Source organism: Chiloscyllium plagiosum, unplaced genomic scaffold, assembly GCF_037043375.1.
Source record: "Chiloscyllium plagiosum isolate Xiang-an unplaced genomic scaffold, Cpla_swu_hap1 HiC_scaffold_12, whole genome shotgun sequence".
Classification (NCBI taxonomy): Eukaryota; Metazoa; Chordata; class Chondrichthyes; order Orectolobiformes; family Hemiscylliidae; genus Chiloscyllium; species Chiloscyllium plagiosum.
In genome coordinates this window covers 84799952-84827790 of record NW_028270150.1, presented here as the reverse complement: position 1 = coordinate 84827790, position 27839 = coordinate 84799952, and the positions used below count along the sequence as shown (strand labels likewise).

Sequence of the window (27839 nt, the reverse complement as noted above, 5' to 3'; positions counted from 1 at the left end):
CCTGCTGACACCCGATCACCACACACTCCTGCTGACACCCGATCACCACACACTCCAGCTGACACCCGATCACCACACACTCCTGCTGACACCCGATCACCACGCACTCCTGCAGACACCCGATCACCACACACTCCTGCTGATACCCGATCACCACGCACTCCTGCTGACACCCGATCACCACGCACTCCAGCTGACACCCGATCACCACGCACTCCAGCTGACACCTGATCACCACGCACTCCAGCTGACACCCGATCACCACGCACTCCAGCTGACACCCGATCACCACGCCCTCCTGCAGACACCTGATCACCACACACTCCTGCTGACACCCGATCACCACGCACTCCTGCTGACACCCGATCACCATGCACTCCTGCTGACACCCGATCACCACACACTCCTGCTGACGCCCGATCACCACCCACTCCTGCTGACACCCAATCACCACGCACTCCTGCTGACACCCGATCACCACGCACTCCTGCTGACACCCGATCACCACACACTCCTGCTGACACCCGATCACCACGCACTCCTGCTGACACCCGATCACCACACACTCCTGCTGACACCCGATCACCACGCACTCCTGCTGACACCCGATCACCACACACTCCGATCACCATGCACTCCTGCTGACACACGATCACCACGCACTCCTGCTGACACCCGATCACCACGCACTCCTGCTGACACCCGATCACCACGCACTCCTGCTGACACCCGATCACCATGCACTCCTGCTGACACCCGATCACCACACACTCCTGCTGACGCCCGATCACCACGCACTCCTGCTGACACCCAATCACCACGCACTCCTGCTGACACCCGATCACCACGCACTCCTGCTGACACCCGATCACCACACACTCCTGCTGACACCCGATCACCACGCACTCCTGCTGACACCCGATCACCACACAATCCAGCTGACACCTGATCACCACGCACTCCTGCTGACACCCGATCACCACACACTCCTGCTGACACCCGATCACCACACACTCCAGCTGACACCCGATCACCACGCACTCCTGCTGACACCCGATCACCACGCACTCCTGCTGACACCCGATCACCACGCACTCCTGCTGACACACGATCACCACACAATCCAGCTGACACCTGATCACCACGCACTCCTGCTGACACCCGATCACCACGCACTCCTGCTGACACCCGATCACCACGCACTCCTGCTGACACCCGATCACCATGCACTCCTGCTGACACCCAATCACCATGCACTCCTGCTGACACCCAATCACCACACACTCCTGCTGACGCCCGATCACCACGCACTCCTGCTGACACCCAATCACCACGCACTCCTGCTGACACCCGATCACCACGCACTCCTGCTGACGCCCGATCACCACGCACTCCTGCTGACACCCGATCACCACGCCCTCCTGCAGACACCTGATCACCACACACTCCTGCTGACACCCGATCACCACACACTCCTGCTGACACCCGATCACCACGCACTCCTGCTGACACCCGATCACCATGCACTCCTGCTGACACCCGATCACCACACACTCCTGCTGACGCCCGATCACCACGCACTCCTGCTGACACCCAATCACCACGCACTCCTGCTGACACCCGATCACCACGCACTCCTGCTGACACCCGATCACCACACACTCCTGCTGACACCCGATCACCACGCACTCCTGCTGACACCCGATCACCACACAATCCAGCTGACACCTGATCACCACGCACTCCTGCTGACACCCGATCACCACACACTCCTGCTGACACCCGATCACCACACACTCCAGCTGACACCCGATCACCACGCACTCCTGCTGACACCCGATCACCACGCACTCCTGCTGACACCCGATCACCACGCACTCCTGCTGACACCCGATCACCACACACTCCTGCTGACACCCGATCACCACGCGCTTCTGCTGACACCCGATCACCACACACTCCTGCTGACACCCGATCACCACGCACTCCTGCTGACACCCGATCACCACGCACTCCTGCTGACACCCGATCACCACACACTCCTGCTGACACACGATCACCACACACTCCAGCTGACACCCGATCACCACGCACTCCTGCTGACACCCGATCACAACACACTCGTGCTGACACCCGATCACCACGCGCTCCTGCTGACACCCGATCACCACACACTCCTGCTGACACCGGATCACCACACACTCCTGCTGACACCCGATCACCACGCACTCCTGCTGACACCCGATCATCACGCTCTCCTGCTGACACCGGATCACCACACACTCCTGCTGACACACGATCACCACACACTCCTGCTGACACCCGATCACCACACACTCCTGCTGACACCGGATCACCACACACTCCTGCTGACACCCGATCACCACGTACTCCTGCTGACACCCGATCACCACGCTCTCCTGCTGACACCCGATCACCACACACTCCTGCTGACACCCGATCACCACGCACTCCTGCTGACACCCGATCACCACGCACTCCTGCTGACACCCGATCACCACGCACTCCTGCTGACACCCGATCACCACACACTCCTGCTGACACACGATCACCACGCACTCCTGCTGACGCCCGATCACCACACACTCCTGCTGACACACGATCACCACGCTCTCCTGCTGACACCGGATCACCACACACTCCTGCTGACACACGATCACCACACACTCCTGCTGACACCCGATCACCACACACTCCTGCTGACACCGGATCACCACACACTCCTGCAGACACCCGATCACCACGCACTCCTGCTGACACCCGATCACCACGCTCTCCTGCTGACACCCGATCACCACACACTCCTGCTGACACCCGATCACCACGCACTCCTGCTGACACCCGATCACCACGCACTCCTGCTGACACCCGATCACCACGCACTCCTGCTGACACCCGATCACCACACACTCCTGCTGACACACGATCACCACGCACTCCTGCTGACGCCCGATCACCACACACTCCTGCTGACACACGATCACCACACACTCCAGCTGACACCCGATCACCATACACTCCTGCTGACACCCAATCACCACACACTCCTGCTGACACACGATCACCACGAACTCTGCTGACACCCGATCACCACGCACTCCTGCTGACACCCGATCACCACGCACTCCTGCTGACACCCGATCACCACGCACTCCAGCTGACACCCGATCACCACGCACTCCAGCTGACACCCGATCAGCACACGCTCCTGCTGACACCCGATCACCACACACTCCTGCTGACACACGATCACCACACACTCCGATCACCACGCACTCCAGCTGACACCCGATCACCACGCACTCCTGCTGACACCCGATCAGCACACGCTCCTGCTGACACCTGATCACCACGAACTCCTGCTGACACACGATCACCACACACTCCAGCTGACACCGGATCACCACACACTCCTGCTGACACCCGATCACCACACACTCCGATCACCATGCACTCCTGCTGACACACGATCACCACGCACTCCTGCTGACACCCGATCACCACACACTCCAGCTGACACCCGATCACCACGCACTCCTGCTGACACCCGATCACCACACACTCCAGCTGACACCCGATCACCACACACTCCTGCTGACACCCGATCACCACGCACTCCTGCAGACACCCGATCACCACACACTCCTGCTGATACCCGATCACCACGCACTCCTGCTGACACCTGATCACCACGAACTCCTGCTGACACACGATCACCACACACTCCAGCTGACACCGGATCACCACACACTCCTGCTGACACCCGATCACCACACACTCCGATCACCATGCACTCCTGCTGACACACGATCACCACGCACTCCTGCTGACACCCGATCACCACACACTCCAGCTGACACCCGATCACCACGCACTCCTGCTGACACCCGATCACCACACACTCCAGCTGACACCCGATCACCACACACTCCTGCTGACACCCGATCACCACGCACTCCTGCAGACACCCGATCACCACACACTCCTGCTGATACCCGATCACCACGCACTCCTGCTGACACCCGATCACCACGCACTCCAGCTGACACCCGATCACCACGCACTCCAGCTGACACCTGATCACCACGCACTCCAGCTGACACCCGATCACCACGCACTCCAGCTGACACCCGATCACCACGCCCTCCTGCAGACACCCGATCACCACACACTCCTGCTGACACCCGATCACCACACACTCCTGCTGACACCCGATCACCACGCACTCCTGCAGACACCCGATCACCACACACTCCTGCTGATACCCGATCACCACGCACTCCTGCTGACACCCGATCACCACGCACTCCTGCTGACACCCGATCACCACGCACTCCTGCAGACACCCGATCACCACACACTCCTGCTGATACCCGATCACCACGCACTCCTGCTGACACCCGATCACCACGCACTCCAGCTGACACCCGATCACCACGCACTCCAGCTGACACCTGATCACCACGCACTCCAGCTGACACCCGATCACCACGCACTCCAGCTGACACCCGATCACCACGCCCTCCTGCAGACACCCGATCACCACACACTCCTGCTGACACCCGATCACCACACACTCCTGCTGACACCCGATCACCACGCACTCCTGCAGACACCCGATCACCACACACTCCTGCTGATACCCGATCACCACGCACTCCTGCAGACACCCGATCACCACACACTCCTGCTGATACCCGATCACCACGCGCTCCTGCTGACACCCGATCACCACGCACTCCTGCTGACACCCGATCACCACGAACTCCAGCTGACACCTGATCTCCACGAACTCCTGCTGACACCCGATCACCACGCCCTCCTGCAGACACCCGATCACCACACACTCCTGCTGACACCCGATCACCACGCACTCCTGCTGACACCCGATCACCACGCACTCCTGCTGACACCCGATCACCACACACTCCAGCTGACACCCGATCACCACGCACTCCTGCTGACACCCGATCACCACGAACTCTGCTGACACCCGATCACCATGCACTCCTGCTGACACCCGATCACCACGCACTCCTGCTGACACCCGATCACCACGCACTCCTGCTGACACCCGATCACCACGCACTCCTGCTGACACCCGATCACCACGCACTCCTGCTGACACCCGATCACCACGCACTCCTGCTGACACACGATCACCACACACTCCTGCTGACACACGATCACCACGCTCTCCTGCTGACACCGGATCACCACACACTCCTGCTGACACACGATCACCACACACTCCTGCTGACACCCGATCACCACACACTCCTGCTGACACCGGATCTCCACACACTCCTGCAGACACCCGATCACCACGCACTCCTGCTGACACCCGATCACCACGCTCTCCTGCTGACACCCGATCACCACACACTCCTGCTGACACCCGATCACCACGCACTCCTGCTGACACCCGATCACCACGCACTCCTGCTGACACCCGATCACCACACACTCCTGCTGACACCCGATCACCACGCACTCCTGCTGACACCCGATCACCACGCTCTCCTGCTGACACCCGATCACCACACACTCCTGCTGACACACGATCACCACACACTCCAGCTGACACCCGATCACCACGCACTCCTGCTGATACCCGATCACCACGAACTCTGCTGACACCCGATCACCATGCACTCCTGCTGACACCCGATCACCACGCACTCCTGCTGATACCCGATCACCACGCACTCCTGCTGACACCCGATCACCACACACTCCTGCTGACACCCGATCACCACGCACTCCTGCTGACACCCGATCACCACACACTCCTGCTGACACACGATCACCACACACTCCAGCTGACACCCGATCACCACGCACTCTGCTGACACCCGATCACCACGCACTCCAGCTGACACCCGATCACCACGCACTCCTGCTGACACCCGATCACCACACACTCCTGCTGACACCCGATCACCACGCACTCCTGCTGACACCCGATCACCACGCACTCCTGCTGACACCTGATCACCACACACTCCTGCTGACACCCAATCACCACACACTCCTGCTGACACACGATCACCACGAACTCTGCTGACACCCGATCACCACGCACTCCTGCTGACACCCGATCACCACGCACTCCTGCTGACACCCGATCACCACGCACTCCAGCTGACACCCGATCACCACGCACTCCAGCTGACACCCGATCAGCACACGCTCCTGCTGACACCCGATCACCACACACTCCTGCTGACACACGATCACCACACACTCCGATCACCACGCACTCCAGCTGACACCCGATCACCACGCACTCCTGCTGACACCCGATCAGCACACGCTCCTGCTGACACCTGATCACCACGAACTCCTGCTGACACACGATCACCACACACTCCAGCTGACACCGGATCACCACACACTCCTGCTGACACCCGATCACCACACACTCCGATCACCATGCACTCCTGCTGACACACGATCACCACGCACTCCTGCTGACACCCGATCACCACACACTCCAGCTGACACCCGATCACCACGCACTCCTGCTGACACCCGATCACCACACACTCCAGCTGACACCCGATCACCACACACTCCTGCTGACACCCGATCACCACGCACTCCTGCAGACACCCGATCACCACACACTCCTGCTGATACCCGATCACCACGCACTCCTGCTGACACCTGATCACCACGAACTCCTGCTGACACACGATCACCACACACTCCAGCTGACACCGGATCACCACACACTCCTGCTGACACCCGATCACCACACACTCCGATCACCATGCACTCCTGCTGACACACGATCACCACGCACTCCTGCTGACACCCGATCACCACACACTCCAGCTGACACCCGATCACCACGCACTCCTGCTGACACCCGATCACCACACACTCCAGCTGACACCCGATCACCACACACTCCTGCTGACACCCGATCACCACGCACTCCTGCAGACACCCGATCACCACACACTCCTGCTGATACCCGATCACCACGCACTCCTGCTGACACCCGATCACCACGCACTCCAGCTGACACCCGATCACCACGCACTCCAGCTGACACCTGATCACCACGCACTCCAGCTGACACCCGATCACCACGCACTCCAGCTGACACCCGATCACCACGCCCTCCTGCAGACACCCGATCACCACACACTCCTGCTGACACCCGATCACCACACACTCCTGCTGACACCCGATCACCACGCACTCCTGCAGACACCCGATCACCACACACTCCTGCTGATACCCGATCACCACGCACTCCTGCTGACACCCGATCACCACGCACTCCTGCTGACACCCGATCACCACGCACTCCTGCAGACACCCGATCACCACACACTCCTGCTGATACCCGATCACCACGCACTCCTGCTGACACCCGATCACCACGCACTCCAGCTGACACCCGATCACCACGCACTCCAGCTGACACCTGATCACCACGCACTCCAGCTGACACCCGATCACCACGCACTCCAGCTGACACCCGATCACCACGCCCTCCTGCAGACACCCGATCACCACACACTCCTGCTGACACCCGATCACCACACACTCCTGCTGACACCCGATCACCACGCACTCCTGCAGACACCCGATCACCACACACTCCTGCTGATACCCGATCACCACGCACTCCTGCAGACACCCGATCACCACACACTCCTGCTGATACCCGATCACCACGCGCTCCTGCTGACACCCGATCACCACGCACTCCTGCTGACACCCGATCACCACGAACTCCAGCTGACACCTGATCTCCACGAACTCCTGCTGACACCCGATCACCACGCCCTCCTGCAGACACCCGATCACCACACACTCCTGCTGACACCCGATCACCACGCACTCCTGCTGACACCCGATCACCACGCACTCCTGCTGACACCCGATCACCACACACTCCAGCTGACACCCGATCACCACGCACTCCTGCTGACACCCGATCACCACGAACTCTGCTGACACCCGATCACCATGCACTCCTGCTGACACCCGATCACCACGCACTCCTGCTGACACCCGATCACCACGCACTCCTGCTGACACCCGATCACCACGCACTCCTGCTGACACCCGATCACCACGCACTCCTGCTGACACCCGATCACCACGCACTCCTGCTGACACACGATCACCACACACTCCTGCTGACACACGATCACCACGCTCTCCTGCTGACACCGGATCACCACACACTCCTGCTGACACACGATCACCACACACTCCTGCTGACACCCGATCACCACACACTCCTGCTGACACCGGATCTCCACACACTCCTGCAGACACCCGATCACCACGCACTCCTGCTGACACCCGATCACCACGCTCTCCTGCTGACACCCGATCACCACACACTCCTGCTGACACCCGATCACCACGCACTCCTGCTGACACCCGATCACCACGCACTCCTGCTGACACCCGATCACCACACACTCCTGCTGACACCCGATCACCACGCACTCCTGCTGACACCCGATCACCACGCTCTCCTGCTGACACCCGATCACCACACACTCCTGCTGACACACGATCACCACACACTCCAGCTGACACCCGATCACCACGCACTCCTGCTGATACCCGATCACCACGAACTCTGCTGACACCCGATCACCATGCACTCCTGCTGACACCCGATCACCACGCACTCCTGCTGATACCCGATCACCACGCACTCCTGCTGACACCCGATCACCACACACTCCTGCTGACACCCGATCACCACGCACTCCTGCTGACACCCGATCACCACACACTCCTGCTGACACACGATCACCACACACTCCAGCTGACACCCGATCACCACGCACTCTGCTGACACCCGATCACCACGCACTCCAGCTGACACCCGATCACCACGCACTCCTGCTGACACCCGATCACCACACACTCCTGCTGACACCCGATCACCACGCACTCCTGCTGACACCCGATCACCACGCACTCCTGCTGACACCTGATCACCACACACTCCTGCTGACACCCGATCACCACGCGCTCCTGCTGACACCCGATCACCACGCGCTCCTGCTGACACCCGATCACCACGCACTCCAGCTGACACCCGATCACCACACACTCCTGCTGACACCCGATCACCACGCTCTCCTGCTGACACCCGATCACCACGCTCTCCTGCTGACACCCGATCACCACACACTCCAGCTGACACCCGATCACCACGCACTCCTGCTGACACCCGATCACCACGCGCTCCTGCTGACACCCGATCACCACACACTCCTGCTGACACCCGATCACCACGCGCTCCTGCTGACACCCGATCACCACGCGCTCCTGCTGACACCCGATCACCACACACTCCAGCTGACACCCGATCACCACGCACTCCAGCTGACACCCGATCACCACACACTCCTGCTGACACCCGATCACCACGCTCTCCTGCTGACACCCGATCACCACGCTCTCCTGCTGACACCCGATCACCACACACTCCAGCTGACACCCGATCACCACGCACTCCTGCTGACACCCGATCACCACACACTCCTGCTGACACCCGATCACCACGCACTCCTGCTGACACCCGATCACCACGCTCTCCTGCTGACACCGGATCACCACACACTCCTGCTGACACACGATCACCACACACTCCGATCACCACACACTCCTGCTGACACCCGATCACCACGCACTCCTGCTGACACCCGATCAGCACACGCTCCTGCTGACACCCGATCACCACACACTCCAGCTGACACCTGATCACCACGAACTCCTGCTGACACACGATCACCACACACTCCAGCTGACACCGGATCACCACACACTCCTGCTGACACCCGATCACCACACACTCCGATCACCATGCACTCCTGCTGACACACGATCACCACGCACTCCTGCTGACACCCGATCACCACGCACTCCAGCTGACACCCGATCACCACGCACTCCTGCTGACACCCGATCACCACGCACTCCTGCTGACACCCGATCACCACACACTCCAGCTGACACCCGATCACCACACACTCCTGCTGACACCCGATCACCACACACTCCAGCTGACACCCGATCACCACACACTCCTGCTGACACCCGATCACCACGCACTCCTGCAGACACCCGATCACCACACACTCCTGCTGATACCCGATCACCACGCACTCCTGCTGACACCCGATCACCACGCACTCCAGCTGACACCCGATCACCACGCACTCCAGCTGACACCTGATCACCACGCACTCCAGCTGACACCCGATCACCACGCACTCCAGCTGACACCCGATCACCACGCCCTCCTGCAGACACCCGATCACCACACACTCCTGCTGACACCCGATCACCACACACTCCTGCTGACACCCGATCACCACGCACTCCAGCTGACACCCGATCACCACGCACTCCTGCTGACACCCGATCACCACGCCCTCCTGCAGACACCCGATCACCACACACTCCTGCTGACACCCGATCACCACGCACTCCTGCTGACACCCGATCACCACGCACTCCTGCTGACACCCGATCACCACACACTCCAGCTGACACCCGATCACCACGCACTCCTGCTGACACCCGATCACCACGAACTCTGCTGACACCCGATCACCACTCACTCCTGCTGACACCCGATCACCACGCACTCCAGCTGACACCTGATCACCACGAACTCCTGCTGACACCCGATCACCACGCCCTCCTGCAGACACCCGATCACCACACACTCCTGCTGACACCCGATCACCACGCACTCCTGCTGACACCCGATCACCACGCACTCCTGCTGACACCCGATCACCACACACTCCAGCTGACACCCGATCACCACGCACTCCTGCTGACACCCGATCACCACGAACTCTGCTGACACCCGATCACCATGCACTCCGGCTGACACCCGATCACCACGCACTCCTGCTGACACCCGATCACCACGCACTCCTGCTGACACCCGATCACCACGCACTCCTGCTGACACCCGATCACCACACACTCCAGCTGACATCCGATCACCATGCACTCCTGCTGACACCCGATCACCACGCACTCCATCTGACACCCGATCACCACGCACTCCTGCTGACACCCGATCACCACGCACTCCTGCTGACACCCGATCACCACACACTCCTGCTGACACCCGATCACCACGCACTCCTGCTGACACCCAATCACCACGCACTCCTGCTGACACCCGATCATCACACACTCCTGCTGACACCCGATCACCACACACTCCTGCTGACACCCGATCACCACACACTCCAGCTGACACCCGATCACCACGCACTCTGCTGACACCCGATCACCACGCACTCCTGCTGACACCCGATCACCACGCACTCCAGCTGACACCCGATCACCACGCACTCCTGCTGACACCCGATCACCACGCACTCCTGCTGACACACGATCACCACGCACTCCTGCTGACACCCGATCACCACGCACTCCTGCTGACACCCGATCACCACGCACTCCTGCTGACACCCGATCACCACACACTCCAGCTGACACCCGATCACCACGCACTCCTGCTGACACCCGATCACCACGCACTCCAGCTGACACCCGATCACCACGCACTCCTGCTGACACCCGATCACCACACACTCCAGCTGACACCCGATCACCACGCACTCCAGCTGACACCCGATCACCACGCACTCCTGCTGACACCCGATCACCATGCACTCCTGCTGACACCCGATCACCACACACTCCTGCTGACACCCGATCACCACGCACTCCTGCTGACACCCAATCACCACGCACTCCTGCTGCCACCCAATCACCACGCACTCCTGCTGACACCCGATCACCACGCACTCCTGCTGACACACGATCACCACACAATCCAGCTGACACCTGATCACCACGCACTCCTGCTGACACCCGATCACCACACACTCCTGCTGACACCCGATCACCACACACTCCAGCTGACACCCGATCACCACGCACTCCTGCTGACACCCGATCACCACACACTCCTGCTGACACCCGATCACCACGCACTCCTGCTGACACCCGATCACCACACACTCCTGCTGACACCCGATCACCACGCGCTCCTGCTGACACCCGATCACCACACACTCCTGCTGACACCCGATCACCACGCACTCCTGCTGACACCCGATCACCACGCACTCCTGCTGACACCCGATCACCACACACTCCTGCTGACACACGATCACCACACACTCCTGCTGACACCCGATCACAACACACTCGTGCTGACACCCGATCACCACGCGCTCCTGCTGACACCCGATCACCACACACTCCTGCTGACACCGGATCACCACACACTCCTGCTGACACCCGATCACCACGCACTCCTGCTGACACCCGATCACCACGCTCTCCTGCTGACACCGGATCACCACACACTCCTGCTGACACACGATCACCACACACTCCTGCTGACACCCGATCACCACACACTCCTGCTGACACCGGATCACCACACACTCCTGCTGACACCCGATCACCACGCACTCCTGCTGACACCCGAACACCACGCTCTCCTGCTGACACCCGATCACCACACACTCCTGCTGACACCCGATCACCACGCACTCCTGCTGACACCCGATCACCACGCACTCCTGCTGACCCCCGATCACCACGCACTCCTGCTGACACCCGATCACCACGCACTCCTGCTGACACCCGATCACCACACACTCCTGCTGACACACGATCACCACGCACTCCTGCTGACGCCCGATCACCACACACTCCTGCTGACACACGATCACCATGCTCTCCTGCTGACACCGGATCAGCACACACTCCTGCTGACACACGATCACCACACACTCCTGCTGACACCCGATCACCACACACTCCTGCTGACACCGGATCACCACACACTCCTGCTGACACCCGATCACCACGCACTCCTGCTGACACCCGATCACCACGCTCTCCTGCTGACACCCGATCACCACACACTCCTGCTGACACCCGATCACCACGCACTCCTGCTGACACCCGATCACCACGCACTCCTGCTGACACCCGATCACCACGCACTCCTGCTGACACCCGATCACCACACACTCCTGCTGACACACGATCACCACGCACTCCTGCTGACGCCCGATCACCACACACTCCTGCTGACACACGATCACCACACACTCCAGCTGACACCCGATCACCATACATTCCTGCTGACACCCAATCACCACACACTCCTGCTGACACACGATCACCACGAACTCTGCTGACACCCGATCACCACGCACTCCTGCTGACACCCGATCACCACGCACTCCTGCTGACACCCGATCACCACGCACTCCTGCTGACACCCGATCACCACACGCTCTGCTGACACCCGATCACCACGCGCTCCTGCTGACACCCGATCACCACACACTCCTGCTGACACCAGATCACCACACACTCCTGCTGACACCCGATCACCACGCACTCCTGCTGACACCCGAGCACCATGCTCTCCTGCTGACACCGGATCACCACACACTCCTGCTGACACACGATCACCACACACTCCTGCTGACACCGGATCACCACGCTCTCCTGCTGACACCCGATCACCACGCACTCCTGCTGACACCCAATCACCACGCACTCCTGCTGACACCCGATCACCACGCACTCCTGCTGACACCCGATCACCACGCACTCCAGCTGACACCCGATCACCACACACTCCTGCTGACACACGATCACCACGCCCTCCTGCAGACACCTGATCACCACACACTCCTGCTGACACCCGATCACCACACACTCCTGCTGACACCTGATCACCACGCACTCCAGCTGACACCCGATCACCACACACTCCTGCTGACACCCGATCACCACGCACTCCTGCTGACACCGGATCACCACGCTCTCCTGCTGACACCCGATCACCACGCACTCCTGCTGACACCCAATCACCACGCACTCCTGCTGACACCCGATCACCACGCACTCCTGCTGACACCCGATCACCACGCACTCCTGCTGACACCCGATCACCACGCACTCCAGCTGACACCCGATCACCACACACTCCTGCTGACACACGATCACCACGCCCTCCTGCAGACACCCGATCACCACGCACTCCTGCTGACACCCGATCACCACACACTCCAGCTGACACCCAATCACCACGCACTCCTGCTGACACACGATCACCACGCACTCCTGCTGACGCCCGATCACCACGCACTCCTGCTGACACCCGATCACCACACACTCCTGCTGACACCCTATCACCACACACTCCTGCTGACACACGATCCCCACACACTCCTGCTGACACCCGATCACCACACACTCCTGCTGACACCCGATCACCACGCACTCCTGCTGACACCCGATCACCACACACTCCTGCTGACACCCGATCACCACACACTCCTGCTGACACACGATCCCCACACACTCCAGCTGACACCCGATCACCATGCACTCCTGCTGACACCCGATCACCACACGCTCCTGCTGACACCCGATCACCACACACTCCTGCTGACACCCGATCACCACACGCTCCTGCTGACACCCGATCACCACACACTCCCTTAAATTTTCAGCCAAGGGACCAATCTACTTTGGCTTTGTAAATATTCAGTAAGTGCCTCTGGAGCTCTCTCTCTCTTTCTCTGGGGAAGTGAATTCAGGGACTATCATCTCTCTCTGAACGATAGAAGAATGTTCCTCAGGTGCCTCTAAAATATCTGAGATAAAATTCAGCAGAATATTCATGTCCAGTCGGTAATTGTAATGCCCCTCACTTCAGACATTTGGATTTTGTAGGGATCCTAGCAGCCTCCTGCTGTATCGAACCCACACAACCTATTGGTTGGTGGTGAATGGGTAATGCTGCTATATTAGGTAGATTAGATTCCCTACAGTGTGGAAACAGGCCCTTTGGCCCAACCAGTCCACACCGACCCTCCGAAGAGTAACCCGCCCAGACCCATTTCCCTCTGACTAATGCACCTATCACTATGGGCAATTTAGTATGGCCAATTCACCTGACCTGCACATCTTTGGACTGTGGTCATGGATGGGTTATGTATGGCGTGGCCTGTCAGAGGCTTAACCGACCTGCCCATCCCTCCTCTCCAATTGAATTTGTTCCAGGAAGTGCAAAACCAGAGACTGAGCTAAAGCTGACTGGCTCTTTCAATGGAAACTTGACACACATCTGTCCAGACTCTCAGCCCGATACAAGGCAATGAAGTGTGAAGTTACTTTCTAATTCAGGTCCAGGCAGTCATCTTCTTCACTACCAACAGAAATGAATCGGGGGAACCCCCATCAGAATTTGCTAAGGGTACCAGACTGTATGTGTCACAGGCTTCCTGATTGTGAGGGGAGTAAAGTGGCTGATTAAATGAAGTGGGGTTCCATTGAAGGAATTAGGAAGGGGAGCAGGGGCAGAGGCTGCCCCATAGTGGCTCAGAGGTTAAAGCCATTGACAAATAGCATTGTACCACCCAGACCGGAAGAAGTCAAGTCAATGGCCTGGTTTGAGATGAGTTAGTCTAGTGCTGGAATTTGCGAAAGTCTCAGCTAGTGCTCCGCCGCACCTCCAGGCTGGAAAATGTTTGTGTACTTTGGAATAAGATCATTGTGGTAAGATCAGGCGAGTGAACATTAACAGGCCCTTACTAAACGTAAGCTTGTACAAGGGGTAGTAAGAGGGGACATCTCTGGAACTGCCCTGTTCTATATGGTCTTATGCTACCATGATGTAGCTCCTCACAAAGATGCTCAGGAGTTATTATCGTTATGGGCTAGGCCAGACCCTCTCAAAATATTTTCAGAAGGTAGTCTAGAGCCTATATTTTTCTTATTTTAAAGGCAGATGTAAAGTGAGTATCTCAGGTGTGATGCAGCTGGTCAAACCACTCGGCTTTAAGCAAAACAGAATTTATTTAAAAACTACAGTTGAAACACGAATGAAAGAAAGCAGAACTTAGAATACCTTAGCTATTGGAAAACTGAACTGATCCAATATAGCAACTTAATTGGGTGGCACGGTGGCTCAGTGGTTAGCACTGCTGCCTCACAGCACCAGCATCACAAGTTCGATTCCAGCCTCGGGTGACTGACTGTGTGGAGTTTGCACGTTCTCCCCGTGTCTGCGTGGGTTTCCTCCGGGTGCTCCGGTTTCCTCCCACAATCCAAAGATGTGCAGATCAGGTGAATTGGCCATGCTAACTTGCCCGTGGTGTGCAGGAATGTGTAGGTTAGGTGCATTAGTCAGGGGAAATGTAGAGTAATAGGGTAGGGGAATGGGTCTGGGTGGGATACTCTTTGGAGAGTCGGTGTTGGGCCAATTGGCCTGTTTCCCCACTGTAGGGATTCTATGATTAATTAATTAACTGTTCCAATCCAGTAACATTCCATAAACAATCCTCTTGGCAGAAAAGTAAATTCAAACACAGATTCTTATAGGCAGGAGGGAGTAATATCCAGAGGAAGATTTCAGGGGAATCTTGCAACACTTCTGGACTGAAACATCCTGTGACTGCTACAGCTAAAACAAAAACTAGAGCAAACTTGAACTGCGAGGAATGGCCACTCCCCTTCCCTGGTTTAGCTGTTAATCCCTGCTTGTTTGCACACCTGCCTTTACGACCTCTCTTCAAAAATAGCCAAGGACAAAATAACCTTGTTAAAGCGGCAGCATCGTCATATTAGAGTTAAGCTCTTGTTAGCCCTTTACTGTAATTGGTGCCCAGGACTACAGGTTGATTAGATTAGATTCCCTACAGCATGGAAACAGCTCCTTCAGCCCACACATCCACACCAACCCTCCGAAAAGTAACCCCTGCAGACCTATTCCCCTACCCTATATTTACACCTGACTAATGCACCTATGGGCAATTTAGCATGGCCTATTCACCTAACCTGCACATCTTTGGATTGTGGGAGGAAACCAGAGCACCCCAGAGGAAACCCAAGCAGACACTGGGAGAATGTGCAAACTCCACACAGACAGTCACCCGAGGCTGGAATCAAACCTGGGACGCTGGCGCTGTGAGGCAGCAGTGCTAACCACTGAGCCACCGTGCTGTCCACTTGAGTCACGAGACAATTGATAATGCCCATTTGGTAACATAATCCACGATGAAATAGTGCCTTCTGGAGAGGAAGGGAGAAAATGATTTGTGGATGTGTATGTGTAGGTTTTGTGTTTGCTCAGCGTTTGTTCTTTGCCTCCCTCTTGTCAGAAAATGCAAGAAAGGTACAAGATGGAGTGGTCAGCAACTCCATTGTGTATTTCACTGAAGATCCACCACCGTTACTTGGCAACAGCCCATGCCCGCTCAAACTGCGGAGGATTCTCAACCTGAGCCCCTTCACGGTAACGGACCACACGCCCATGGAGACGGTGGTGGACATATTCCGCAAACTCGGCCTCCGACAGTGCCTGGTCACTCGCAGCGGGTGAGTCATGTTTGGTGATGTAAAGGACATCTTCTCAATGAGTTTTCTGTCTTCCCACACAACATCCGTCTGCTACAGTGACACACAGAGGGGCATCATTTGATAACGATGCCCTAGGAAGCTATGACAGAGGGGTTGGGGGATCCCATGTATAATTCACAAAAAGCTAGCATAAAACTCCAATGGGTAATAGGAAAGGCAAGTAACACCCTTGGCCTTTATTTCAATGGGAATGGAGCACAAAAGTAAGGAACTCTTGCTAAAACTATACATGCCTCTAGTCAGACCATTGCCTAGAATACTGTGAAACATTTTGGGCCCTTTATCGAAGGAAAGATATACTGCCCTTGGAGACAGTCCAAACAAAGTTCACTAAATTGATCCCAGGTTTGGAGGAACTGCCTTATGAGGAGGGGTTGAGTAGATCGGGTCTGTCACCATTGGAGTTTAGAAGAATAAGAGGTGACCTTACATACGTGACTTTCAGGAGGCTTGACAGGGTAGATGCTTAAAGGCTGTTTCCCCTTGTGGGAGAGTCCGTGACTGGAGGGCATGATCTCAGGATAAGAAGTCATCCATTTAAGACAGAGATGAGAGGGAACTTCTTCTCTCAGGAGGTCATGGATCTAGGTGTGGAATTCTTTACCACAGAGGGGCTTTTGAGGCTAAATCATGAAGCGCATTCAAGGCTGAGGTAGTCAGATTTTGACATCACTAAGGGATTCGAGGGGAAAAGGCAGGAAAGTGGAGTTCGGCTTATCCGATCAGCCATGGCAGAGCAGACTGAATGGGCCAAATGGCGTACTCCTGCTCCTATCTCTTTTGATCTTATGATTAGGATAACTATCATCTTGATGAAAACCTTCCAAGCATAAAACAAAATGGAGGTTATGATATTTTTTAAAACACCATTAGCTTGTCTTTATAGAATACATTTGATGTAATGAAACATACTAAGATATTTTTAAGAACAGTATTAGCCAAAATTTGGCAAAAGTCTGCATGAAGCCTATGAATAGGAAGGGTTGAGAGGGATATGGGCCAAATGCTGGCAAAAGTAAATCCCCAGGACCTGATCAGGTGTACCCTAGAACACTGTGGGAAGCTAGGGAAGTGATTGCTGGGCCTCTTGCTGAGATACTTGTATCATTGGTAGTCACAGGTGAGGTGCCGGAAGACTGGAGGTTGGCAAACGTGGTGCCACTGTTTAAGAAAGGTGGTAAGGACAAGCCAGGGAACTATAGGCCAGTGAGCCTGACGTCAGTGGTGGGCAAGTTGTTGGAGGGAATCCTGAGGGACAGGATGTACATATATTTGGAAAGGCAAAGACTGATTAGGGATAGTCAACATGGCTTTATGTGTGGGAAATCATGTCTCACAAACTTGATTGAGTTTGTTGAAGAAGTAACAAAGAGGATTGATGAGGGCAGAGCAGTAGACATGATCTATACGGACTTCAGTAAGGCGTTCAATAAGGTTCCCCATGGGAGACTGATTAGCAAGGTTAGATCTCACGGAATACAGGGAGAGCTAGCCATTTGGATACAGAACTGGCTCAAAGGTAGAGGCCTGTGACCAGTGGAGTGCCACAAGGATAGGTGCTGGGTCCACAACTTTTTGTCATTTACATAAATGATTTGAATGTGAGCTGAAGAGGTACAGTTAGTAAGTTTGCAGATGACACCAAAATTGGTTGTGAAGTGGACAGCGAAGAAGGTTACCTCAGATTACAACAGGATCTAGACCAGATGGGCCAATGGGCTGAGAAGTGGCAGATGGAATTTAATTTAGATAAATGTGAGGTGCTGCATTTTGGGAAAGCAAATCTTAGCAGGACTTATCCACTTAATGGTAAGGTCCTAGGAAGTGTTGCTGAACAAAGAGATCTTGGAGTGCAAGTTCATAGCTCCTTGAAAGTGGAGTTGCGGGTAGATAGGATAGTGAAGAAGAGTATTGAGTCAGGAGTTGGGAGGTCATGTTGCTGCTGTTAGGCAACTTTTGGAATATTCCGTGCAATTCTGGTCTCCTTCTGATAGGAAGGAGGCCAGAATTGCACGCAATATTCCAAAAGTTCCCTAACAGCAGCAACATGACCTCCCAACTCCTGTGCTCAATACTCTGACCAATAAAGGAAAGCATACCAAACGCCTTCTTCACTATCCTATCTACCTGCGACTCCACTTTCAAGGAGCTGTGAACCTGCACTCCAAGGTCTCTTTGTTCAGCAACACTCCCTAGGACCTTACCATTCAGTGTATAAGTCCTGCTAAGATTTGCTTTCCCAAAATGCAGCACCTCACATTTTTAATTAGGAACACGAGGGATTTGGTGTTTAAAATTGACCTAAAACAAAACTTTTCACTGTATGCAGGTACATATGACAACAAAAAATCAAATCACCTGCAACTTTGTTGGAATTTAATCCCCCCCCAACTACTTTTGTTGTCATCTGATGGGCAATGCTTGCAGTACATTATTTGTTAATTGGATGATGTGATGGTGAGTTTCCAAAATTATAATAAAACGGCTACTTTTCTCCAGTAAGAGGCATTGTTCAGGAAGGGGATCAAACAAATTGGAGTTTGTATTGAGCTATGAAATACAGATAAGCCGTCTTTGGAAGACTGAATGATTCCTGATGATTTAGCAATTTTTAACAGCCCAAAGCAAACCTCCCGCAAACAGTGATGTGACAGTGAACAGACAACCTGCGCTGTCGATGTGGATCGAGGGGTACATATTGGTCTGGGACACCAGGAATTCTTCCAAAGAGTGCTGTGGGATCTGTTACATGGAGCTGAGCAGTTCGATGGGGAGGCCTTGCGTTAACTCCTTCTCTGATGGGCTCTGTCAGAATGGTACTGGACGGTAGTCCTGACCTTTATGCTCAAGCCTTGGCTTGGGTCCTCAAGCCAGAGTCTTGTGGTTCGGGGTGAGGAGTGCTACAAACTAAGGCATGGCTGACACTCTGAGCCTGTCAGTGGATGCTTTGAGAAGCTCAGAGGCAAGATGGGAGCTGACCTAAGGTGGAGTCAGGTCCAGGTCGCAGCAAAGGACCAACAAGTTGGAGGAGTAATGAAGGGTGGGCATTGGGAATTGGGACGGCACAGTACCTCAGAGAGGAGAAGTGAAAGCAAGCACAATGATCTTGAATGGAGTCCAGGATGGGTAAAGACAACAGAAGAGGAGTGAACAAGAGGAAGGGGACAGAATGATGATCTCAGACGTACAGCAGCAATCAAAATGTGTGTGCAAATACACTTGGAAAAGCTAAGTTGTAGTAGGCCTGGTTAGATTAATATTAAGATTCATAAAAAGCTGGCAGCAAAGAGGCGATAGTAGGAAGGAGTGCAGAGCTAAAGTCCAAGCTACTGAGGTGGGGATAACTCTGACATTGGCAGGATGGGATCATTGCAGAGCAGCAGCAAACCTCTCAGAGTTGAGAAGTGGGTGTAGCAAGTGGTTTCCCACTGTGGAGTGAGAGTGGTGTATCAGAGACCACATGGATGGTGGCATTTTCATGGGAGTGAGGACTTAGGGCATGGCCAGAGTTCATCACAAGGTGATGGCTAAGGACACCATAGACATTGTCATTATGCCTCTTTAGAGCAACTCAGGATTGGCAATAACCCCAGCCTTGTGTTGGCAAAATCTTTTACAACGTTCAAGAATTGTCTGCAGGAAAATCATCAGACAATTGTAACCTGTCCTGTACGTCAGTCATTTAATAAACACGTTATTGGTATTTTTCTTCTTCTTCTTGCAGACGTCTCCTGGGCATCTTAACTAAAAAAGACGTGCTAAGACACATGGCCCAAATGGCCAATCAGGACCCAGAATCCATCATGTTTAATTGACCACTCGTGTGCCCACTGTGCTGCCTTGCCCAGTTCAGTTTTCGAAGCTAAATGGCAGGACAAACCCTCAGGACATGGTGGCTTCTCAGTGAAAGGAATTTTGATCACAGGATCCGCCAGAACTCCTCACAAATACAGACTCGTTCGGAAGAGGACTGGACTAAGAGGTGAAGACTGCCTCATGGCGAGTTCACAGAGGTCTTTCAGATGACCGGAGAATGAGGAGCCAAAACTGCAGCTGTGTTGTCAAGTCTCATGTTATGGTTGATGCTGTATCTGATGTTAATGGCCAGCTTTGTCCCAGAACTACGCCCACTAGGGGTAAAACAGTAGAGGTTAATCAATGTAATAGCATGTCGATATTGGTCAGTGGTGTAGCAAACACTAGGTAAGAGCTACCATACGAGGCAAAAAAAGGGAATAGTCCTTAAATCTGTTTGGATTGATGCTTCATATAGGAAATGTCAGTATTAAAAATACTCGCACAATTTCCTCACTTATCCATCGAGTTTGGAAGAAGTGTGATGAGTGACAATAAATTATGTTCACGTGTTATGTAGAATTCTACAGCCCAATTGGACTGTGCTAATGTTTATAATCCACTTGAGCCTCTGCCTATCCAATTTCTTTTCAAACTATGAGTATCTCCTTCTTTTCACTTCCTCTCATGCATTTACCTTCCCCTTAAATACATTGGTGTGAACACTTTCTGCCCTGGCCTAAGCAACAACATTTTAACTCAATCAAACCATGGTATCCCTATAGTGAATCTGCAGTGTCCCCCTACTTCAAGGTCAGTATAACTTTCTTGTGATGGGCAGTGGGAGGAGGGCTATGAGGTGCTCTGACCTGGGAACAGTATTCTAAAGGGGAGCTAACCAGAGCTGTGTAGCTTCCACCCCTTAGTATCTCAGTCCTCATGAGCTATCAAGTTATGTTTAGAAACACTAGACAGTTTTGGAAGGGAGGAGCTGCACTATGCCAATAGAATTCCTTCCTGTGCCAAGTTTTATAATCCACTGCTGTCGACTCAGAACTCTATATGACTAGTGTGCACCTTGAGGATTTGATCTGTTGTGGGGCCCCACATTCAAAAGGAAAATTTTGCAGAAACACTGTTCCCATCATGTAAAGCTCTCCTATAGTTGCTTTCAAAGGTAAAATGAAGGCTTTGGAATTAACACTGGATGTGTTCATAATTTAGTTGCCATATGGGGAAAATTGCTCATATGGAGATTTCTTGCTTTCATGACTGTTGCGTTGTGCAACTTGCTTTTTTCATTTGGATACCATCAAACCTGACTAACAATTATCCGTGGTTAAACCAATGTGTCCTATGAGTTTCACACTGAAGATACATGGTATTGAGGAAATTGAAGCCTCGGCATTGAACAATGTCACAATGACTGCTCACCTGACTTTTCCTACTGTCTTCTGTCTGACTTCCCAGCTGCAATTCTCATCCCAACAAGTTTAATCACTTCCAGCAGAGCTCCTGATGCCTTCCTCATTGCTGTGACATGTCTGCAACCCTACCACCCTTCGAGATCCCTCCATCCCTCCAACTCTATGTTTTTGCACTCCATTCCTCCAGCAATGGCCCATGCCTTTGGCTGCTCACACCCCAGCTTCTGGAGCTTCCTCGTTTAACCACTGCTCCTCTCTACTTTTCCTGTCCTGTTAAGCCACCCCGTAAACCTACCTCTTTGACAACACTTCTGGTCATTGATCCTGATGTTGCCTTAGTCAGCTTGATCTTTTTTTTAGTCTGGTAGTGCTCCAACTGCACTAAGCGTGCTATATTAGTGCAAGCTGTTGTTGGGATAGATTGCAATCAACAATGGAACTTGCCAATTTCAAGTGTAATTGTAATGTAATTGACAGTTGGTTTGTGAAGCTGGAAAGCACTGAGTCTTTGATGCGGTATTTGGAAGCCCTCTGTACACAGGAGGATTCCCATTTCGTATTAAAATGGGAGCTATGGACTTTAACCAATGGTTAAGCAGAACAGTTTCTTTTTAAAACCTTTAAGCACTGTATCAAATAAGAATTATTCTTAGTATGTCATCTGCATTTGTTTCAGGGGAAAGCTGTAAAATGACACAATTGTTTGCATGTTGAAATGTATTAAATCAGTAACGTTACTCATGATGTGCTTCACCGGTAAAACTGAGCTGAACTTGCTGATAGACAGCGATTTGTGAACTATATTGTATTGATGTCAGTGTGTGAATCCAGGGCATTGTTCTTTCAAATTCCATTCTCCTGTGTCCAATGATCTATTTTAATATGGGATAAAATTTCCACTGGAGTGTCAGGGAGAAAGGATTTGGGACAAATGTGCTGAGTATTTACACCACAACGAGGTGGAGATCTTGACAAGGTAACTTCCAAAAATCCATTCTGGGGAGAGCTCAGAAAATCAAGTGGTTAGCAGTAACTCTAACCTGTTAGTAGCTGGCAACTCAAGACTTGCTTTCAACCCCCTTGGCTTTTCAGTACATTTCATTGTTAAAAATGTGCCAAGTCATGCTTCAAAATGATTTATTAACTAACTACGTTTCAGTAACTAGGTTTAACTAGCATCAACGGTGTTCTGTTTCAGAGGACATGTTGGGATTTTTGAGGATGTGAACGATTGAATATTATTCCGTGCTGTTTAACTGCCAGTGGATATTTTTGTTGCACTTGACATGTTCAAGGCCAGTGGGTTCTCAAATGTTGCTGTAAACATGAGGACGACAGATAAAGCAAAAACAGAGAGTCTTTGAATGTAGGATGCCATTTTGAGGTTAAAGGGAGATGAAGCAAATCCAATTGCATGCCCTCAGAGATGACTGAGCCAGCCACTAAATGTAGAGGCACTTAGGGATGAGCAACAATTACTGGTCTCGTCAGTGATGTCCATAATCCATGAAGAAAGAAAGGAAAATGGTTGCCCAGATTTGTAGCAGTTCAGGATTCTCAAAGAAGCTGGAGGAGGGGATTGACCATGGTTTAATGTACCACCCTCACTCAGATTATCTCCAAACCAGAATCTTTAAAAATCCAGGCTGACAATCAGGGGGAGGGTTGTACTGATGTCTTAGAGAATAATTAAAGATCCCACTGCAGTCTGAAGAAGTGCGTAGTTAGCCTTCTTGGTATCCTCGCCATTATTTACCCATCAGACAACATCAATAACAGCTTGTCGGAATTATGCTTGTCAGATCTTGCTTTGTGCAAAATGGCTGCTGTGTTCCCTGCCATATTACTATCAGCGACTAAATTTCACATTTACTTTGTTGGCTGGAAAGAACTTTAAGACATCTTGAGATTAAGCAAGATCCTGTGGAAATGCAAGATTTCAAAGAGAGGCCAGATAAACAAGGCAAAAAAGACTGGTTGTGACAGACTGAGGTTTACCATAGTCCTGAAAACAAACAGGGAATAGCATCTTGCTGCCTGTCAGAGGTCAGAGAAATGAGGTCACTTCATTTTACATTCATGGCCTCCCATAAGAGGGCACATCTAGGGCACAGGCTATTGCATAAGGCCAGAGTCCTGGTGGGTGAGGCTTAGCTGGGTAGAAAAATATCGTTCGCAGAAACAGTGCAGACTTGGCCTTCCTTAGTTCCAAGTCTCTAGGGAGTTCTGAGCCATGAGTGGGCACTGAACTGCAAGTGACCTCCCACATCCGCTGGAGAGTTAACCTTCAAATCTCCTTTGGTTAATCACGGACTGGCATTAGAGGGCAGAGGTGGTTGGGAATTTCCAACATGGGCGTGCCTGTTGTGAGGACCAGGCAACTTCTGTAGTCTTTCCCCCAAAACAGTGGGGCTGAGCCAGGAGTCAGAGCCCTGCTGTTGCACTGACGACCATTCTGACAGGGGCGAGATAGGTCACAGAACGCACGTCCTGTGAAAAAGTTTAAAACCGTCTCATCAGAGTTCTGCTGGACCAGTCACAGGTTTGGGGCCGTGTACGTTTTGAATTTCCAGGTGTTGAAGTGTATCTGATCACTAAGGAGTATCCCCATTGATAGAGATGCCCTTACCTCACCTTTAATAAGTGTGTGGTGAAGTGTATGATGGTTTTGGTTGCACATCAGGCAAGTATAGAACACCAGGCCTGCTAAACGTTTTCAGCCAGAGAGTGGTGAATCTGTGGAATTCATTGCCACAGAAGGTGGTGGAGGCCAGATCATTGAGTATATTTAAGACAGAGATAATTAGGTTCTTGAGTATCAAGGGGATCAAAGTTACAGCGAGAAAGTGGGAGAATGAGATTGAGAAACTTATCAGCCATGATTGATTGGCAGGGCAGACCTCGATAGGCTAAATGACCAAATTTCTGCTGCTATGTCTTATGGTCTTGCATTATGAAGATCTTGAAGGGGAGGCCTCAGGGTCCAATCAAGAGTTCCAATTGTGGTCCATGCTTGTCGTGTGGCAGTCAACAAGACAGATTAGCTTGAGAAGATTCTGTATGAACTTCCCATTGAGCTCTGAGTGCCTTGCTTAGCTAATTCAGCTGTGAGTTACCCACATTGGTGTGGGACTGGAGTCACCTAGAAGCTTGACAGAACAAGGCAGCCATCTTCTTCCTTCTTTGAAGAATGTTAGTGAAGCAGTTGGGGTTTTATGTGAAAACATTACTGCTAAAGGACTTGGATTGGTCCGAACAAAACAATGTCAATGTTGATGGGATGTGAAGCACATCCAGAAAGGGTGGGGAACTACGGTTTAACATCCTATCCTGGTAACCTATTTGCTTCAGTCTCCCAAGATTTCAGTATTCCTCCAAACCTAGCTTCGTCTGTATGGCCAATTTTCTTCGAAGAAGCATGTACCTTCAACTGTCCAAACCAAAGGCTGTGGAAGTCCCTGTCCAAATTCCCCATTCATCTCTGCTCCTTGCAATCTCCTCTGTTTCGCAAACTTCTGGTCACCCGTTCTCATGTTTCCTCCTCCGGCTCCGTGTCAATTTTTGCCGGATTTCCTGTGAAGCGGTATTTATCTATGTATATAATTGTGAGTTGTTGTTGTTGTTGTTGTTGTTGTTGCTGTTGATGGAATGCCAAACATTAAAGAACAAATTTGAGGAAGTGAATTATTCAGACACAACATCTTCAGGTCCACCGGGTCGGATTAAGTGTCCAGGATCCTTCTATCAATTTACTCACTCCTGACTGAAGTACAAAGGCATTTTTGTGTAAATGTTGGTCATTGGGAAGATTGCAGCAAATGTATGGCGATCAGGTCAAAGGTAAAACTGACCACAGGTTGCAGTCGTCATGGATAGCAGTCGGGCCTAGTTTGACCCGCTTCAGGAGACTGGATGTTCTGAGTGCTTACCCAGAGTCAGGTACCTTCCATGTCACATGCACACATCAGACACAAGGCTCTCCCACTCTTCTGTCCATTCATAGCATTCAAATGATCTTGTATTGGAAAAACCAAACCCAATGATTGTTTTAACAGTGTCATAAGGATTGTTTAATATGGAGATATCCAGTGACTTGTTTGTTACCTGTAGCTGTAGACCTTCCTAAAGCTGATAAATAATTTCCATTTAACAGGATCTAATACTCAATCCAAATACCTGAAGAAATGTTGAGTAACTGGCTATTAAAGGTTATCTAACACATTAGTGTAGCAAATGGGTGAGCTGTTCCCAATCTGTGCAAAGGCTGCTCCCACCAGTAAAGTGGTAAGCTGATTCCTGTTTTTTTAAGGCATCCATGAAGTTGTTGGGGTGTTTGAATATGTAAGTTAGAGTCTTAATGTATGCTATACGCCTTTTTTTGAAAGTTTGGTCCTCTTGATAAATAAAAAGCAAAATACAGCAGGTGCTGGAAATCTGAAACAAAGACAGCCAACTCAGCAACTCCTGCAGCATCTGGGGAGAGAGACACAGCGTTAATGTTGTGAGTCTGGTTTGACTTCTTCTGAACTGTAGTCATGGGTTAAGGGCCGGGCTTGGTCCTCGCAGTTCTTTAGTGATTCCCATGACTAGAAAGGCATGTGTTTTCCACCGGAACAACTTCCTATGGAGCCGGGTGGAGCAGGATTGCTCCCTCGATCTCCGGAGTCGGGGTTCACCCGCATGCTCATTCCGACTCTGCCTCCCTGGGCCTCACTGAAGGGCCTCCGGAAGGCATTCAGCCTCAAGTTGACATCTGTTGCCTCCACGGGCAGCTTGATGAGGTGGAGGCCTAAGAATCAAGTTATTTCAGTACATGGGAGGGTTTTAATGCTGCAGGATTGAAAACTGCTTTCGTTACTTTCGATTCCATTGAATTAGGAGTGCACAAAAATTCCTGGAAACGAAGGAGATTACGGCATGTTATCTGTGGTGGCCTCACCTTAACTGTCTATGGACTGACTGGTTTCCCTTGTCAATGGCTTTGGCTTCTTCCGGTCGGGAGGCCAGGGCCAATCAGCTTTTGCACATGGCTCCATGAAAACTGAAAAGCTGACAAGACGCCCAGTCTGACAGAGCGTTAAAATGAACTGATGTTGGTGATTGGAATGTGGTTGG

At 53.0% G+C, this 27839-nt stretch overlaps 1 protein-coding gene across 2 annotated transcripts in view; it reads left to right on the top strand.

The window, feature by feature from the left end:
- LOC122547329 (H(+)/Cl(-) exchange transporter 4) overlaps positions 1–26407 on the top strand; it is a 112816-nt gene extending 86409 nt beyond the window's left edge. For both annotated transcript variants that reach the window (XM_087993003.1, XM_087993004.1), the window contains exons 11-12: positions 17244–17460; positions 21227–26407. In XM_087993003.1, coding sequence (XP_087849129.1) covers positions 17244–17460; positions 21227–21317 — 308 coding nt within the window. In that variant the 3' untranslated portion in view covers positions 21318–26407. The remainder of the gene's footprint in view (positions 1–17243; positions 17461–21226) is intronic.
- Positions 26408–27839: the final 1432 nt, after the last annotated feature.